Genomic DNA, 14,518 nt, shown 5'->3' on the forward strand with positions numbered 1-14,518 from the left:
CCTTACTACTTTGGTTTGTTGTTTTGTTTTAGTTGTTCATGTATATATATGTGGGTGTGTATTTTTTTTTTCTCCAGTGTGATACTCAGGACTTCTCCAAAGAGCTAGTTTTCCCAATTGAAGAGACACAAAATCTCCCAAGCCTGGAATCCACAACCTCAAAGACCAGTGGTCCAAGGACCAGATGGTTCTCATCTGCTTCCTGAAGGAAAGCCCAAGGAAGAGCACCCAGTGGAGGGGCTGGGGACCCCATCTGTTCCTAGTTCTCACACACAGAAGACACAGCGCAGATTCAAGAATGCCCAGCTTTTCTGCAGACCATGCCAGGAGTCAAAGTCAGTCTGTGGGCATGGTCAAAGCAACGCCCCCATCACCAGTCATTTTCTGGACATTCCTGGCCTGTCCACCCAGACCTCCAGAGGTCAGCAGCTTTAGGAATCTCGGGGTTCCCACAGGGCAAATCCAGAAGAGAGATTTCTGTGATTTGATTTTTAGCACAGAAGGATCAGTAGTAAAGAAATCCAGTAGATTGTCACACATCCCCCAACTTCGTGAAACACCGTGTTCCACACACACATGCGTGCGCGCGCGTGCGCGCACACACACACACACACACACACACACACATTGTCCCCAGGTTCTTGGGTGTTCATGTAGAAACACACAAAAAATCCCCCAGGTGCTGCCTGGAGCTTTAGGAACCCACTGCTCAGGGGGGAGTCCCGGACATTTCAGGGGAGCAGGAGGCGATCACCAGTCTCCACGCCGGACGCCACTCGGCCACTTTGGAGGAGGGCATGTCTTGCTCCGCTGCAGACTCCGGCGGTGAGTGGCACCGACAGTCATGGCGCGGCTGTTCTGAACCACAGGCAGCACCCTTCCCCTGCCTCCACCTCCTGGCCGTTGGCCTGTGGGTCACAAGGGCTTGTGAATCACAGCAACACCTATGATGAAAGGGAAAGAAAGTGAGCACCTCAGCTTCTTCAAAGGTATTCAGAGAACCAAGGGGTTCATGGGTCTGAGCCATCCTAAAGCCCCAGTCAAGGGGAAGGGGCCTGTCTATATCCAAGCCCCACAGGGCCTGAGGACTCAGGCTGCCCACAGTGGGCTCTTTCCCACTCTTACGGCCAAGGCCCGGCAAGACACCTGAACCCGCACGCACAGGCCTTCAGCACCACAGCTAGTGGGCTCCCCTAGCATCATCACATGAACATGGTTGCTATCTCAAGGAGTTCTTTTCCAAGACCAGAACTCAACCTCATGACACTCCGCACTGTCACAGGGGGCCCAGAGGTAGTTCCTTGGCTCTACCTCTCCATCACTGTAAGACAAGTGACAAGGATTCATGCCTACTTTTACAAGATACTGAAATGAACTAGAAAGAACAGTGAACTAACTTCAAGCAAGTAAGAAAAACTGCATGCCGGTCCTAGCTTGGCCACCAGTCCAGCTGCAGGGAGGCCTTAGGCAAGACAACTGACCTCTTGAGGCTCAGCTCCCATGCTGTGTGATGTCACCCGATGGAAAGACCCTTCCCGTGCTAAACACTGTGCTCGGAACAACAGTCCAGACAGTGTCTGTCTCCAAAATGACTTTAGCCAAAGTGAACTATACTCCATGGCTAACTTATGAATTCACAGATGATCCTAGAATGCCTCCGTGGCAAATACCATAGGTGGATTCAGCCAACCTCCCCCTCTACTTGCTGTTCACGACGGCAGAGACAGCATATGACTGACTCAGCTTCCCAGACTGCCTGGCAGCTGGCAGGGCCACATGCCCCAGGCCTGGCCATGAGCAGTCACTCCCTTTTCCCCCTCCCCTCATACCTTTGCAACTGTTCATTTACCTTCCATCTCTGCTGATCTTGCCAAGTCTGCATATTTCATGTAAGTGGAACCATACAATAGATGGCCTTAGTCTCTGGCTTCTTGCACTTAACATAATGCCTTCGAGGTTCTCCCTGTCCAGGCTGCAGCTTTGGCTCTGTCCGGTGCCCCACCCGAAAGGTGGCTTACACACAGCCCACGGTGGTGGTGGCTACTGGTAAAGCCAGCAAAACAGAAAAGGGAGAACAAGCCTGGTTTTTCAACGACAGCCCGAGCCCTAGGCCAGCCCTGGACTTCTGGTCTTCCTTCTGCCTGAGATAGGTACACTCCCTCCTTGCTTAAGCAAGTACATGTCTGCTCTTCTGGTACTTTCAATTGAACAAAATCCTAATTTACTGGTAAGGTCTGTTGGTCCGGTGTAACTGACAGTTACTTTAACGAGGTCCCATGACTATAAAATTTTCTGGCTACAGAGGAGATTGAGAGAACACTCCTGAGAGAAATGCCAGGATACCCCAGGAGTGAGATTCTAAGACACCCACTGCATGTGAATTCAGGATAAAGGTGCAGATAGAAAAGCTCAGAGGTGGGCAGCACTGCAGTCCGCAGACCCAGATGTGTTGCCTGACCTTGACAACATCTCCCTGCACCTCAGAATTCTTTCATAAGGTAGCACTAAAAAGAAAGAAAGAAAGAAAGAAAGAAAGAGAAAAGAAAAGAAAAGAAAATCAAATCCAGGTCCTGTATTGTTTTTTTTTTTATATTAACCTCCTCTTCGGAGGTACCTTAGTAGCTCAGTCAGTTAAGCGTGTGCCTTCAGCTCAGGTCATGATCCCCACATCAGGCTCCTTGCTCGGCAGGAGCCTGCTTCTCCCTCTCCCTCTGCCTGCCACTCTCCCTGCCTATGCTCTCTCTCTCTCTCAAAAAAAAATATATAAAACCTATAAAATTTAAAAATTTAAAAAATAAACCTCCTCTTTTGATTATAAAAGTAAAATATTTTTGATGCACCTGGGTGGCTCAGTCAGTTAAGCGTCCAACTCCTCATTTCGGCTCAGGTCATGATCTCAGGATCCTGGGATCGAGGCACAGGTTGGGCTCCGCCCTCAGTGGGGATCCTTCTTGAAATTCTCTCTCTCTCCTTCCGTCTGTGCCCCTCCCCCCAACTCACACACACTGTCTCTCACAAAATAAATAAAATCTTTCAAAAAAAAAAAAAAGTAAAATATTCTCATTTCAGGAAATTTGGAAAACACAGAAGCAAACAAGGAAAGAAAGTTTTTTAAAACCCTACATACAAAGAGCATCACCATTGTCTTCTTGGACTATTTCCTGGCTTTTAAAAATAACCGTGATCATCTACATGCCAGGGAGACACTGTGCTCAGCATTCCACTCTTACTGCACAACAACTGTGAGGAACTTGCTATGATTTCATTCTCATTTTACAAATGAGAAAACAAGAAGTTCAGTCAGACCTATCACCCTGCCCAGAGCCCCAGTCCAAGGCACAGAACTGGAACCCATGAGATCCGACTCTGATGTCCCCTTCTTTAAGCAGTTGCTACTCAAACGTCTGGGATGCAGGACTGCGTGACTGAGCTTGCAGGGCACATCCCTTGGGCATCCTCCCTTTTAAACCCCCAGACTGTCATGAACATGTTCTCGTGACATTAGAAACACTTGCACTGTACAAATATTTCACAGTTTAACTAATTCTCTGATGTCACACATTAAGTAGTTCTCAGTTCTTTGCTATCATAAATAATACTCCAAATCCATCTACCTCTGCATTGCAGGCAATTTCTTGAGATTCTTAAAAAAAAAAAAAAAGAAGGATACACTCAGTCAGCGGAGTTGAAGACAAATTGCGCGTTTGCTTGTCTGTTTCACAGTTACTTCTAGAGCGGATAATGAAGAGGTAGACATGAAATATTCAGCACATATGTGAAATTCTAACCACATACACCTAAATCTTCCCCTCTCCTTAAGATCCACTAGGAGCCGAGGGAGGACCCCTCACTGGCCTCACTGCCTCGTACTCGAAGCTGTCTGTACTCGTGCTCTTCCCACAACCATATTGAAAAGAAAATGAAAGTTCTCATTTTAATAATTAATCGTGAGGAAAGAATCACTCAAAGACCAATATGCCTCTAAAAACTTTTCTATTTGGTTGAGAAAAATCCTAAACAAGGAAAAAAAAGTAAAATCAATTCACTGCAACTGACGGCCTGTGTTGACAATCTAGCATATGAGCCCCTTCAAGCCTGCACAGCCCCCTTCAAGCCTGAAATCCAAACAAGACTGATTGACCTTCTACTGCAAAAAGGGAATCAGAACACCATGGGAGTTGTGAAGCACACTGAAGGAGATCATGGGTGTCAAATACTTCATGCCTGGGATGTTGTTATGTGCTCTGTAAATCACTGTTAGCTCTAAATATTCCTGTTTCTGGAAGACAAGATACAGGTTGCTGAGCTACATCAAGGGTATGGGAGACTGCTTGTCTCCCTACAGACCCCTGTCGTCAGCAGTTCCGACCTCCCAGACCTCACTGAGCCCATCACACACGCTTGCCAATAATAAGCCTCCACAGCAGTGTGGTGCTTACTGCTGCCTCCACCTCTTGCCTGGAGTGCTTTCTCCCCCTCCGCTGGGGTAGTACGGAGGGCATGGGCTCAGTAGTCAGACCTGAGTCTGAATTCTGACTTTGCCATTTTTAGCCATGTGGTCTTGGGCAGGTGACTTAGACTCCCCAAACCTCAATTTTATCACATGTAAAATGGAAGGATACAGTCCCATTCACCCAGGGTGTTCTTGAAAGGATGACTGTGAATGGGTACGGTGTGCCTAACACACCACCTTCTGGCACAGGGAGGGAGCCCCTGGCAAAGGGCAGCTCCCACCTTCAGAGGTGATCCAACCTTGTTTCCTCCGGGAAGTTTTCACCTGTCATGTCTTAAAATACAGACCGCGTAGCACATTCTATTGAGAAGTCATGGGTACACTGCCTTGCATGTGCTACTTCATGTAGACAGATCTTATCTTTCCAATTAAATTTCTGCAAAGCAAGAACTGTATCTTATTCTGTGTAGGAGCCAGAAATGGCAATGAAATTCTAAACCCATCATCTTAGGACGAATCAGAGCAGTTGGAAGTGGCCCCTGCAAACACGGGTGTTAAAAAGAATTCTGGGCCTACATTCTGGTTCGCTGGGGAGACCCAGGCTCAGCAGGGGTATCTGTTGTGGGCACAGAATGATGGAGTGGCATGGGACAATTATCTACCATCGCTGCAGGAGGCACGAAGTCCCAAGTTAAGCGAACTCAGCTCCATGGGTGCAGGGGTCGGGCGGGGGTGAAGGTGGTACTGGGGGCAGCACACTGACCTGCGTAGCTCCGCCCCGTACTCATGTTGGTGGGCAGCAGCGTCCATTTGTCAGTGATGGGATTGTAGTATTCCACCGAAGCCAGGTTGCAGGATCCGTCATCCCCTCCAACCACATACAGGAGCCCGTTCACTGCGCAGACTCCTGGGAAACAGAGGCCATAGGAGACATCATAGCAGGAGCCACGAGGGGATCAGAATGGATGGGAAATAAGCATGGAAAGCCCAGGAGGCACTCCTCCTCCCCTTCAAGGTGACCCCGTGAACCGGCTCATAGGTCTGATTTTGCTCAATGGGAGATCATGTCAACAATAACCACTGGGCCCTGAGGATCCCCCATTTCTAAGAAGGTCTCTTCTCTGACCAGGGAGTTCTCACTGCTCTCACTGCTACATGCTCCCAGGGACATTCCTGGCCCCTAACTCGTTATGAGTACGGGCCCCTCTCTACTGGAGTATGTGGACTTCCCACAGGCAGACTGAGCTATGCTCAGGGAATCTCACACACACTACTCCCGCTCTGCTCTGGTTTGCTCTGGTAAACACTGGGATAGCTATCCTTTTGTGCCTAGTGGTTGTATCTGGGATGCCTCCACATGACTTAGATCTAAACCCACACACAGCCCCCAGCGACAAGGCATTCCTCCCACCCTATTCTCACAGAGAGCTAGAGTGAGGGCAAAGTCTCATGCTGCAGGGGCCAAGAGTAGGAAAACATTATTTTGCTCATCAAGAGTTTACAAGGCCTTGGTCTAATACGTTGTGTCTTCTTTCAAAATCACATGAGGGGGTTGATGATATTCAAGAAGCAATAATTGTCAGTACTGATGAAGATCATCTCAGATCCTGATGAGAAGATAAAATGTACTGCTTCCTGGATAGTAGTGGAAGCAAAGATGCTCCCTCTGGCTTAAGAATTTCACTCCTGGACTTAAATTCTAAAGAAATAATTTGAGATGTGTGCACTGATCAGCCATAAGGCCATTTATAACAACAAAAGCATTATTGGTAGAAAAATGGAAATAATCTAAAAGCTCAATAGTAGATGAGATATTTAAATTGTGATACAGCCATTTAAAATATCATGTAAGTCTATTTCGCATTATAAAAAGACAGTTGTGAAAGATTTTGAAGTGGATTAGAAAAGCAGGTTGTAGAACATCACTGAGTAGGATTCCACTTTTGCTATAAAAAACAGAAATATCTCTATGTGAACATATACATATATATTCATTTACATCAAAACTTAATTCTTGGATTTTTGATACACTAGCTGTCTTGGGCGTTCTGTAATCCCTCGCTCACGGGGCTTAAGGCCAAATGCCAAGTTTCATCATAGCAGGCTCAGGCAGTGGGCAAATTAATAAACTCCCTCCTGTTTACACTTTCAACATGTGACCTACAAATGAGTTTAGCAAACAGGTAATTTGAGTATAAAGGAAAAAAATCTGCCTGAAAGTCACCTGTTTGTCTTTCTAGTCTGGGAAGCTAAGCTAAGCCAACACTTTCCTAGAGTAAAGAGGCATAAAATAAGATGTACCAACATAGGACACGATCCACAAGATAAAGCTGTTAAAGCAAAGAGTTTAATAGGGAGGTCAGGCTCCCAGAACAAAAATCTAAACACTCTAAGATAGATCATTCCCACAGGAAGGCAAACAGGGAGGAGACAGAGAGGCAGGAGGTACAGAGCAAGGAATATGGGAAGTGCTCCCACTGGACAATGAATCAGGGTCCTGGCAACCCGTAGGAAGAAGGAGATGGGTTTCAGGTGGGAAGTGAGAGGTTCTCAGAGCCAGGTACAGGCAAAAAACATAGAACCAAGTGTCACTGACTGGCCATGCCCACACAGCCCTGTGCCTAGCTACCCAACAGAGCCAGTGGGCCAGGGGCTTTGATGGAGTCTGTGTCCTAGCGTGTACAGTGAAAGTCATTAGCCCCTTGCATCTAAGCAGGCGGACCCTGTGGCTAGCGGTTGTGTTCCCCAGCTCTCCCCTCTGCTAGCCCAGCGCCGATCTGGCAAATGGATACTCCTGTTTGAGGTACAAGCTTGGGCCAGGTTCTGTCCCTCTGCCTGTGTCTAACAGCTACTGTTTACACCCACACCCCCAAGGGCAGAAGGAGAGAGCAGTCTCATTACCTGCATTACGCCGGCACATATTCATATCTGCCACCTGCTTCCAGGTGTTTGTTCCAGGATCATAAACTTCAACGCTCTTCCTCACCAGGGGCCCGTCATGCCCGCCTGTGGCATACAGCTGGCCACTGAGCACCCCGACCCCTGAAAAGCAGAGCACAGCGTCCCAGCCTCCGGCTGGCAACCACAACCGGAAACCAGGAGGCCTGGCGTCCGGTCCTGGGCAGCTATCATCAGCAGGGTGGCCTGGGGGAGTGCTGCTTTCTTCCCCGAGACCTCAGTGCCCTCATCTGTAAAACACACAGAATGACGCCCTGCCTGCCTAAGCCTGTCAACCTGAGAATCCCCAAAGATAAAGCAGAAATCACTCTGTGGCTAATTTTAAGAAATGTAAATATACATACATACGTAACATATGTGTGTGTATGTATGTGGTATAAAATGGGGAGGGGAGAGTTCATATGCAAAGAAAAATAGAAAAAAGGCAAAAAAGACTGAAAGACACCCTCCAAAACTTCAGGAGTAGTTATTTCCAGAGGGTCAAAGTTGGCCTCCCTTTGGGCTATCTGTGTGGCCACATTTTCCTACAATGCTGTTTCACTCGGATTCCGCAGCCTTCTATTAGACTGGTTACAGAGAAAGACTGCAACGCGGAAACGAGCTGTGCAGCAGCTGCGGTGATGTCATTACCACGCAGACTGCCCCGCCGGGAAGCAGGACCCGTTCTTTCTGCCATGTGCTCTCCTCTGAGCTTGCAGAGAAGAGAGCAGCATTCCACATGCCCCATGCTGAGAAGCCAGAGCTGATTCCCAGAGTGGCATCATGGACAAGCTTTAGAATAACCATTTAAGGAGCACCTGGGTGGCTCAATTGTTGGGCACCTGCCTTAGGCTCGGTTCATGATCCTGGGGTCCTGGGATTGAGCCCTGCATTGGGATCCCTGCTCAGCGGGAAGCCTGCTTCTCCCTCTCCCACTCCCCCTGCCTGTGTTCCTGCTCTCACTATCTCTCTCTGTCAAATAAATAAATAAAATCTTAAAAAAAAAAAAAAAAGACAAAAAAAGAATAACCTTTTAAAATCCTTCCATGCAAGTCATGGGAATAAAAGCCAGCAGGCAGGAGGGTGGCACAGGATCCCCAAAAGAGCAAATGACCTGGAGGCCAGGACTCGTGGGGTCTGGACCGGAGTCTCTAACTTGCCCTTTCTGGGCCTCAGTTCTCCCACCTGCAAAGCAAGGAAGCTGGACTGCACGGGGAGCTCCAGGGGCCCACAGACCACCCCACCCACAACAGGCTGCATCTCGATCGGGTGGGGATATATTGAAAAGAGTGATTCCGGGGCCTCCCCCCTGGAGACCCTGGTTGGGAATCAGAACAAGGACACCGGATGACTGGGATGTGCAGCCAAGCGTGAGACCCAAGCCCTCGATTTCTAGGATGTAAGCTTCCCAGGGACAAGGACCCTATCTGTCTTACCACATCTGTTTCCCTGTGCCTGGGGGTACTGGGTTTATTGAATGACCCAATTCGTAAAATCCCACCTAGCAATGACGCAGCTGTGCTAGCAGTTCCTCACAGTTGCCCAAAACTAACAGCAGATGGTGGTGTTATATCAACAACGGCTAGCTAAGAGACCCACCCCCCACCACCCCTGGTTCTCTAACAGACCCGGGTCTAAGACTGTTCAGTGTGCTCCAAAGAAGCCTCATCTGCCCCTCTTCTGTGCTCAGCGGGACCTAGCTCAGCATGGCTCCCAGAAATGAACTCTTTACCCCCCAACCATCTGCTAGCACGGCTTATGCTCTACTGAAGAAGCAAGCAGCGTTTCAGGCCCTGGGGGCCCCTCCTGCCCTTCTGTAGCCTCTTGCACAAATGTTCACACAGAGGTCTCCTAGACCCCGAGCCACAGCAGCTCCTGGCCCTTCAAAGGCCCAGAGGCAGCCAGAAGCCTCAGTCTCTGAGTCTTCAGCCACCAAAGAACACCCACCATCACAAGTACGTGGGTTCTCCACTCCAGAGGTGCAGCTTTCCCAAATCTTTAGGGACACAAAGCACAAAACGAAAGCTGATTCAGGAGCCTGACGCCAGGGTTCTGACAGTAAGGGGAGTAGAGTCCACCTCTAGGAGAAAGAGCATCCCCTAAACTGAGTTCACCCAGGGACACAGGCAGGAGAGATGCCACTGTCAAGGGCCGCTAGTCCAGGTAAAAGTTCAGAGCAGCTCAAGAAAGTTCCACACAGCAATAACCCCCAGGCAGCCTGGAGAGACAGAGAGGTCCGCCTCCAGAAGCAGATCTAAGGCAGATGAGGGAGGTTGGGGGCTCCACATGGGGCTGCCCCTCCACGCTTTCTCCTTGAGATGTTCCTAGAAGCAGCCCCCTATCTCAGGGCTGCCCTACTCCTCCTGAGCTGTCCCTACATCCTTGAGCTTTGAACTTGATCTCACACCTAAAGTCACAGAAGATTCCTAGGAGGTATCAAGACAACTCTACACCACTATTACCAAAAGAGCTCTATGAAGGGAGGGGAGACATGAGATGTGTGAATTGCACTGGCCCCTAAGGAATGTCTACTCCAACCCACTCATTTCACATCTGAGGAAATGGAGGCCAGAAAGGGGGAAGGGACATGCCCAAGGTCACAAGACAAGTTCGAGCAGACTCATCACTGAAGCACAGGTGTCCTGACTTTCAGGCATTTGCTTCACGTTCTGCTCAGGAAGGGCCAACTGGTCAGAATCAGCAGAAACAAGCCGACTAAAAAATAGCATTCCAAACACAAATGCTTCTTAAATGGAACCATACACCTTTTTTTCTTCTCTAGCCAGTAAGCACACAAAGATTTTTGAATATTAAAACGGCATAATTTCTAAGGACTGCTGAGGAAGTGGTCACATGTTTGGTACTATAAAGTGAGATCACAACTTGATCTTCAAAAATACAAAAGAGAAAAAAGTATATAAAAAAGAAAGGCCTTGGGGCACCTGGGTTGCTCAGTGGGTTAAGCCTCTGCCTTCAGCTCAGGTCATGATCTCAGGGTCCTGGGACTGAGACCTGCATCGGGTTCTCTGCTCAATGGAGAGCCTGCTTCCCCCTCCCCCTCTGCCTTTCTCTCTGCCTACTTGTGATCTCTCTCTCTGTCAAACAAATAAATAAAATCTTAAAAAAAAAAAAAAGAAAAGAGGGGCACCTGGGTGGCTCAGTGGGTTAAAGCCTCTGCCTTCGGCTCAGGTCATGATCCCAGGGTCCTGGGATTGAGCCCCGCATCGGGCTCTCTGCTCAGTGGCGAGCCTGCTTCCCCCTCTCTCTCCCTGCCTGCCTCTCTGCCTGCTTGTGATCTTTGTCATATAAATAAATAAAATCTTTAAAAAAAAAAAAAAAGAAAGAAAGAAAGAAAAGAAAAAGAAATGCCTTGAAGGCATTATACTCAGTGAAGTCCGACAAAGAAAATATCATATGATCTTCATTTATGAGTGGTCTCAAAAAAACAAACAACAAAGCTCACAGTCTAGAGAACAGACTGGGAAGGGAACGTAAGATAAGGTAGACTGTGCACCTGCTGGGGCCCAGACCCACGTGAGAGAGGACCAGACAAAGCGCGTGCCCTGACCCTCCCCAGCCCACCCCTCCGTACCTGCACCACTGCGGCGTGTGCTCATGTCCGCCACGTACGTCCACTCATTGGTTGCCGGGTTGTACTGCTCCACGGTACTCAGGCACTGGCGGGAAGCCCCATCATAACCCCCGACAGCATACAGCTTCCCTGGAACAGAGGCAGTGGCTGAAACTCCATCTTTAACCCACGGGGTCCCCTCTACCTCCATCAGAGTCCAGGGCCCCTTTCCTCCGGATGGACCACAAACCAGACTAAGCCTGCTTCACATCTCTGCCTTTTACTTCCTTGTGAGCTGTGAGGCTCCCTGAAGCAGTACTGAGCATCTTTCTAAATAAGCACCCTAAATAACCCCTGCAAAGCTATGGCCTGGCTCCAAAGCGACTTGGCCTACTCTTGGTAGCACGATACATGAGTTACATTACTTCTCCAGAGTAAGGGGACAAAGACACAGAAAGCTTGAGGTCCCCAGCTCCAGGCAGGCAGCTTGACTTTCTGGCTGAAGGCTCACAAAAACAGACAAAACAAAGATGGGAAAATATTCTTCAGTGAGAAGTCAAAGCCTGTCTTCACCATCAGTTGTGTGCTCTGTCCACAATGCCGCAAATGGACCATGTGGGTGGACTGCTCTGTGTGCACTCCGGGCTGGGATGGCTGGAATTCATCTACTTCCTCCCTTGTGATCTTGGAGCCATGCACAAGATCCCTGAAGCACCACTACCCACTTTTAAAATAAACATATCATAAGCTGCTACCCAAAAGCATCATTTCTGCCTGGGGCTGGGCGTGAGGGGGAGGAAATTGGCATTAGAGTTCTCCCAGAGCAGAGATTGAAATATGGTAGGTCTCCTATCTCTCTGTCCCTCTCTCTCCCTCTCCATGTGTTGGGGTGGGGGAAGGGGAAGTCCTACCACACCTGTGGGCACAGACTCATGGGGAATGAGAGAGTGATGACAAAGATCTTAAACCTTAGCTGTAGACTAAATAACCACCACCCAATGCAAATGCACTTAATAATTACTAATTAAAAGAGAGTTTTTTGGTCACAATGTGCTTTACTAAGGGAGAATAACAAAAGTACAACTATTATTTGGAAGTCTGCAATTCTTTTAAGTTAGAAAGAGGCTCAAGACTGTGCTGTACATCACAACTATTTCTGTATCATAGGTAAAATTATTTCTTCCTCTATCATTGAAGCTCGTTTTGTTTTCTGCCCCTTTCCAGTGGACCTTCTAAAAGAAAGGGATACCTCCTCCCCAGTTCTGCCCTCACCTGAGCCAGAAGAAAAATGCCTGATCCAGAAGCTCTCCCAGGGTCCAGGCTGTTTTTGCGACATGTGCAGACCAGGACACAAGCACGGCCCACCCAGCTGCCCACCACTCACCAAAGCCCAAGTCACTCGGGGCCAGGGGGAGGAAGGCCTGGGGTATAGAGGAGACGAGAAACTCCCGAGGACAACCCCAGAGTCACTGAGACCGGGCAGCCATGGCAGGAGACAGGGAGAGGGAGGAGAGTACTGTGACAACATGGAGAGCTGTATCTACAAGGCCACAGGCAAGCAGAGGCCCCGTGAAACCCTCCTCATCAGAGCTGTGAGGATGACCCTCTGCTGCCCCAGGTAAACCCTTGCTAAAGAGCTTCAAAGTCAGGATGGACTAGATCAACACGTTGCCAGGCTGCCCTCTGTGTCAACAGGCACACAACAAAACAGTACTCCCTCCACATAAACAACATGCTCTGAGGAGCCCTTGTCAAGGGGAGTATTTCAAAGCACCATCATGGAAGCAACTTCTCAAACCCCCACCAACCACCTCAACCTTGCGTCAGCTGAAAAAATACCCACTCAAAGTTTCTCCTTGAGTCTATTAACAGGGACTTGCTATTTTTAACCCCTACTCTATTGTTTGATATTCCTGGCTAAGGAACAAGGGGGGGAAATGGGAAGGTGGCTAGACAAAGCACTTACATTTGGCAGACAAATCAATTTCTGTTCCACCAGGAGGATGGATGAGATTGCAAAAAAACAATTTATCTTGAGAGGAGGACAAAATCCTTGTGCTCCCCAAGATGACTTATTTAGTATGTTAGCGAGGTGTACTTTTGAGTGGAAACTTATGTAATACTGATACAAACCAAGATACGCAGTTAGAGAAAAGAATATTTCTGCTAATGTCTAATCACTGCATATTATGCACTCCCCAAAGCAAGTACGTGTGTTCCCGGGGGCAAACATGAGAGAGAGAGGGAGACAGAGAGAGAGAGAGAGAATGTCTGCATACAAGTCTAAATGCACAGATATTCCAGCTAAATTCCCTCTTTCAGGACAAGCTAAAGAATCAGTATTGTCCTACAAAGGATAACATTTTAGTCCAAATCATGCTCTATGCTTGAATACACTAAATTCACATGTATTTATAAAACTCCCTATTAGCATCGGCTAATGGTCTGAAAGAGTGTAGCATAATGGAAAAAGCATTGAGTTGGGAGTCAGAAGACCAGGGCTCAAGGACTGGCTGTGTTCTCGACTAATGGGCCCATCACGTGCCCTGCTCTGACACTCCATTGCCCTATGTGGAGAATGGAGAACATCTAAGCTCCGCCTACCTCCTTCAAAAGGATGTGGGGAACAAAATGTGCATATAAAAGAGCGCACTATAGACTACAGAGCCCTAACTGTGCCCCAGACCTTATCCCTCCCACCCACCTCACCCACACAATCTTCCTGATGATAGCAGGACTCCACCACCCACCTGACCTGCAGTGACAGTAATCAGACCTGGGAAGAAATGCCCATCCCACTCAAAGCTCTGTTAATGTGTTAATGGTCAACAAAGGCAGAGGAGGACAAAATTAAACAAAATGAACTCTTACCCCCACCCCAGTATACTCCTAGTTTATATGCTGAATCTAGATTCCTCAACCTATGACAGAACCGTTGACAAGCGGCCAAAGGGACAGCCCTGCATTGCCCCTTAGGCTCCTCTTACTCTTCCCAGCACAGCTGGCCACCTGCCAGCCTTGAGCCCATAACTGCAGCTCTCTGCACCTCAACCTTCGCCACCTGTTCCATCAAGATGGTAGTACTTGCCTCAGAGCTCTGATGGGAGGAGCAGAGCCAGGGCACCGGGACCTGACCCAGGGTCTAGGGCATGGATGGGCCACCACCCTCTGCCATTCCTTACCCTCCACGACGCCCACACCCACACTGCTCCGCCGCGTGTTCATTGGGGCCACGAAGAACCACTCGTTGGTCTTGTAACTGTAGGCTTCCACAGACGCTAAGCCTGGGAGACAAGAGACTCATAAGATTTTTACAGTGTGAGGTATCACCCAGTGTGCCAAAGTGAGGCTGGGGAAAGGGTGAGAAACCCACGTGTGTGGCTGAGCACCACGTCTCCCTCGCCGTGCGGGCTGGGGCACCTCCCTGAAGCACATCTACAGTGAGTCTACCTGAGATGTCCACTGAGGTCTGACTCAGGGCGGGTCAAGAGAGGACACAGGAGTATAACACGACAGCCCTGTGAATGTAAACTGTTACACCTACAGAACAGAGGGAA

The 14,518-nt window shown here is 48.7% G+C and overlaps 1 protein-coding gene across 6 annotated transcripts in view; it reads right to left on the reverse strand.

The window, feature by feature from the left end:
- Nucleotides 1–590: 590 nt before the first annotated feature.
- KLHL3 (kelch like family member 3) overlaps nucleotides 591–14,518 on the reverse strand; it is a 234,885-nt gene continuing 220,957 nt past the window's right edge. For all 6 annotated transcript variants that reach the window (XM_032837740.1, XM_032837737.1, XM_032837739.1 and 3 more), the window contains 5 exons: nucleotides 14,144–14,245; nucleotides 10,983–11,111; nucleotides 7,355–7,495; nucleotides 5,217–5,360; nucleotides 591–944 (listed from right to left, as the gene is read on the reverse strand). In XM_032837740.1, coding sequence (XP_032693631.1) covers nucleotides 916–944; nucleotides 5,217–5,360; nucleotides 7,355–7,495; nucleotides 10,983–11,111; nucleotides 14,144–14,245 — 545 coding nt within the window. In that variant the 3' untranslated portion in view covers nucleotides 591–915. The remainder of the gene's footprint in view (nucleotides 945–5,216; nucleotides 5,361–7,354; nucleotides 7,496–10,982; nucleotides 11,112–14,143; nucleotides 14,246–14,518) is intronic.

This window comes from Lontra canadensis, unplaced genomic scaffold (assembly GCF_010015895.1).
Source record: "Lontra canadensis isolate GAN:19392208 unplaced genomic scaffold, GSC_riverotter_1.0 scaffold99, whole genome shotgun sequence".
Taxonomy (NCBI): Eukaryota; Metazoa; Chordata; class Mammalia; order Carnivora; family Mustelidae; genus Lontra; species Lontra canadensis.